The sequence below is a fragment of the Mus pahari genome, chromosome 18 (genome assembly GCF_900095145.1).
Source record: "Mus pahari chromosome 18, PAHARI_EIJ_v1.1, whole genome shotgun sequence".
Lineage (NCBI taxonomy): Eukaryota > Metazoa > Chordata > Mammalia > Rodentia > Muridae > Mus > Mus pahari.
This window is the reverse complement of record NC_034607.1, coordinates 23,616,680-23,621,014: the sequence shown is the minus strand read 5'-3', so window position 1 is coordinate 23,621,014 and position 4,335 is coordinate 23,616,680. Positions and strand designations below refer to the sequence as shown.

General features: G+C 59.0%; 1 protein-coding gene across 1 annotated transcript; it reads left to right on the top strand.

Moving 5' to 3' along the window:
• Positions 1-261: 261 nt before the first annotated feature.
• Znrf4 (zinc and ring finger 4) lies at positions 262-1,485 on the top strand. The gene has a single exon (XM_021218545.1). It carries the CDS (start codon positions 434-436, stop codon positions 1,415-1,417), a length of 984 nt encoding a protein of 327 aa, XP_021074204.1. The 5' UTR covers positions 262-433; the 3' UTR covers positions 1,418-1,485.
• The last annotated feature ends 2,850 nt before the right edge of the window (positions 1,486-4,335 follow it).

Below are 4,335 nucleotides of genomic sequence, written 5' to 3'. Positions count from 1 at the left end.
CTGCTCTGTCAACCGGGAATCCTGTGCCTGAAGTCTACCGTTGTGCTCAGATGCCAAGTTAGACTCAATTTCCCTATTCATGAGCTGACATCAAATGGGGCAAATGACCTGGGCTCCTCTGGGAATGACCTAAGTCAGGGATCAAGTAATGCTCCACTAGCCACAAGTCTGCAACAGCCAAAGGGATTTGTGACAATGACGTCATAAAGGTAGGAACCCCGAGGTGTCATCCTCAGAGCAGGTCTCCTGGACATCATGTGGGCTGGACTGTCGCCGGGAGCCTCTTCCGCTTGAGGCGCTGGAGTTTGGCCACAGCAGGCGCCTCTCCCACCCGGCCACGGGGTCCCCGCGTGCCTCCGGAGATGCCCGAGGGGCTTCGGTACCGTCCCACAAGGGACTCATCGGATGTCGGGAGCAGGAGGTAGGGACTGCCATGGCGCGGTTTGCGTGGACCCGGGTATCCCCGGTGGCCCTGGTGGCTCTTTGGCTGGTCTTGTCCCTGTTGCCCACAGACGCTCAGGTTAACTTGAGCTATGTAGACTTCTTGGACCTCCCGGCACTGCTTGGGGTTCCCGTGGACCCCAAGAGGGCACGCGGATACCTGCTGGTGGCCCGGCCGGCCAACGCCTACCTCGCAATCGAGGGCCCTGGGCCCGACAACCACTCACTGGACCCACTGGTACTGGTCCGGCCCTTAGGCTGCTCGTGGGAGCACACAGGGCGGCGAGCACTGAGAGCTGGAGCCACAGCAGCCTCAGTGCGCCCTGAGGCCCCAGGCCAGCTGCGCGAATTTGACGACTTGGAGGTGACCGTGCGCTGCGACCAGCCAGCCCGCGTGCTGCTGCCCCACGCGGAATCCTGCCCGGACCCTGAGTGTCACCCTGTAGTGGTTGCATCCTGGGCGCTCGCCCGAGCCCTGGCCCTGGCCGCGTCTACGCTGTTCGTGCTGCGGCAGCTGTGGCCGTGGGTCCGGGGCTGGGGTAGCCGGGGCACCGCGGTGAAGACGCAGACATGCCAGAAGGCACAAGTGCTCACGTTCACGCGCCTCAGCGACCTGTGCGCCATCTGCCTGGACGACTACGAGGAGGGGGAACGGCTCAAGATCCTGCCTTGCGCACATGCGTACCACTGTCGCTGCATCGACCCCTGGTTCTCGCGCGCCGCGCGGCGTTCGTGCCCCCTGTGCAAGCAGTCAGTGGCCAGCACGCACGACGGTTCCATGGACGGCAGTGTAGGCGGCGAGGAACCACCCTTACCCGGACACCGCCCGCCCATCTGGGCCATCCAGGCCCGCCTGCGCTCCCGCAGGCTCGAGCTGCTAGCCCGGACAGTCCCCTGCAGTCGCTGCAGCAGCATCACGTCCCTGGGGGTGGCGGAGAACTTCGCGCCGCCAGAAGCGACTTCCGAGCTCTCCTGACCCCAACTGACGGGGGAAGGGCGGAAACCAGGCAGGGGAGGTGGGGGGTGGCCAATAAAGCGTGTTTGAATCTGGATAGTTTCCCCGCTTTCCTGCACTGCGCTCAGGGAACCAGTGGAGCCGGACACGGCCTCCGTGTAGCCATGCCACAACCTCTCCCACGAAGTCAGACCACGCCTGCACACCACGAAACAATCACGCCATGTTCTCCCCACCCCAGCATAGCCTTGCCCAGTCCAAACCTCGCCTCAGCATAGCCCTGTCCCCCTCCTGAGCAAGGCCACGCTCGGGCCCAGCATAACTACGCCCCGCGCCGTCCAGTGTCCAGTCTCGTTTTCACCCTCCCACCCATTCCCGTAACCGTCCTGCCCCTGGAGCTTGCGACTCAGGCCAGACAGTCTACACTGTCTCGCCTCTCTGAGCCTTAGTTTTCCCATCTGTTAAACGGGCTCGGCAGCGATATCTGCCCCACTAGTCTAAGGATGACTCTGATTTTCAGTATGTGCAAAGGCCTGGGTGAGCGGTCAGCATTTGTTGACTGACTAACTGCCCAGCTGTCAGGAGTGATGAAGCCCTACTGTGGACAAGGCCACTGTCCTTGGAGGCTGGGGATGTGCAGTGGCCTCCACATGCAGCAGGCGCTTGATAAGTGCACACGGGGTTCCCCTCTTTTTGTGAGTGGGGGTTTCCGTTTTGTCGCAGCCTCTCTGCCCTGCATCAGGGTCCGGGCTTGTGTCCAGACGCCTCCTGCTGCCACCGGCTTCCAAGAGTCCCAGCTGCTGGGGCGCCCGTGCCAGCTCTGCACCCCGGTTCCGGCGGGGGCCCTTCGACCAGGCGGCTCTATCAGTGTTCGCCCGCAAAGGGGGAAACTGAGGCTTTGCAGAGCGCCAAGGCGCTGCCAGGAACTGTAGCCTTCAGGGCTCCTGCGAGGCTGCCGGCTGGAACCGGGCTGTAGAGACAGAAGGGTCCCGAATTTGAACTCCAATCATGGGCTACCTAGACAACCGTCGGTCTATGCAAGGAGGGGGGACCCCGGTTTCAGTCTCGAGGATTCCCAGGCTGGGCCGCAAAGATCAGGAGAGCAGGCTGCAGGGCCCTCGGGGATCTGGGCCTGTGCAAAGGTCCTGAGGCCTGGTGGGTGGTCTGCGGTGTCTCAGCCTTTCTTGGTCCGGGTGTAAGCCGAGTCCCCGTCACCCCTCCCAAGCCCCGCCCCCGCCCGCGCGCCTACACCTTCTGCAGACAGACCTTGCAGCGCAGCGCTGGACGACCTCTGCCTTCCTCCCGCCCCCTCCTGTGCCCCGCCCACCGTCCTCCTCCAGACTCCCCCTTCTCCCGCTCCCCCTCCCCCGGTAAGCCCCGGGCCTGGCCCAGAAGGGGAGGACATCCTAGGAACAGATGGCCGCCGTCCTCGCCCAGTGCTTTGCCAGTTAATTAACGCCGCCTGTAATTAAACTTCCCACAAATTAGCTGTCAGCGTCGCTAAAGACAACCGTCCTCTCAGATGCCATCTTGATGAGCGGGATCCTGAGTCTTGTCAACAGGATAATTAGAGGATGGGGGTTGGGTGGGGTGAGGGTGGGGGGATCTCCCTCCTCTAATGTCTCTATCCGCACCCATAGCGGGACTGCAGCAACACGGGCATTTTCCTCTTGTTTCATAAATTCACATTTTGCATTGTGTTTTTGAGGCTTTATTGAAGACCTACTGTGCTTAGGCACTGTGCGGAGGGATGGGGGGGGGGAACGACAGCAGTGATCAGGTCACGTGGAACGATTGTTTAGCTTGAGCTTGACCGGCACAGGAAAGGGGAAAGGTCGCAGCAGTCGCTCTATGTCTCTGTCCCTCGCCCTCCCTCCCTCCCGGCTCTGAGCTTGTGCAACTGTCACATCTAACTGAATCCTTAAATCCCACCTCACTGCATCAGCCTCACCCCCCACGCAGTCTCTTCACAACTGAAGCCTGGCCACCAGCTGCTCCGGTGTGTGTGTGGGGGGGACATCCATGTGCGAGAGTTTTTCCCACTTGGGAAAGGCCAGGGTCAGCTCACTACGATGCAGCTGTGAAAAAGGAAGGTTGCCTTCCAGAGACTCCATAGGCCCTTCGCTGCTTTGAGTCCTGGGGTCCATATCCTCTGAGTGGGCAGAGCGCTCTGGAGCTCACAGAAAGCCCATGGAGGCTGATAAGGGCTGAGTCATATCTGCTGCTAAAATGTTGAGGCCAGCCTGGGCTAGGTGACACCTTGCCATAAAGCAAAACCAACCAAGCAAACAAACAAACCCACCAGTGGATGAGCCAGTCAGAGTGGCTACACTTTTGATCTTAGAACTCCTGAGGTAGAGGGAGGTAGATCTTCATGAGTTGCAGGACAGCCTGCCTGAGCTATACCAAAGCCTGTCTCAAAGCAAAAACAAAATCAAAATGACCCAAAACCCCGGAAGGAAGGAAGGAAGGAAGGAAGGAAGGAAGGAAGGAAGGAAGGAAGGAAGGAACAAAGGCAGGAACAAAGGCAGGCAGGAAGGAAGGAACTCTTGAAGGCCAAGTTAGCCCAGTCAGTGGCCAGCAATTGCTTAGTACAGCAGGGCCCTGGGATCCATCCCCATATCACAGACCAAGAGGAGAGGAACCTCAGGTTAGTCCTTAGAGTTTGTGCTTCCTAAATGTTTGCTCCTTAAAGGAGGCTCAGTCTTTCACTTAGTCTAGCCTGGCCTCCACTGTGACTTGCGCCTGTATTCTTCATGATGGGGAAGCTGACACATGGAAGATTATCACGAGAGTTCAAGGCCAACCTGGCCTACGATGGAAAACTGTGTCAAAATGAAATGAGACAAAAGAATAATAAAAATAAATCAAACAAAACAAAACAAAACAAAAAACAAACTTGAAAGTCACATTAAAGCAATAAACGAGGGCCAGCAAGA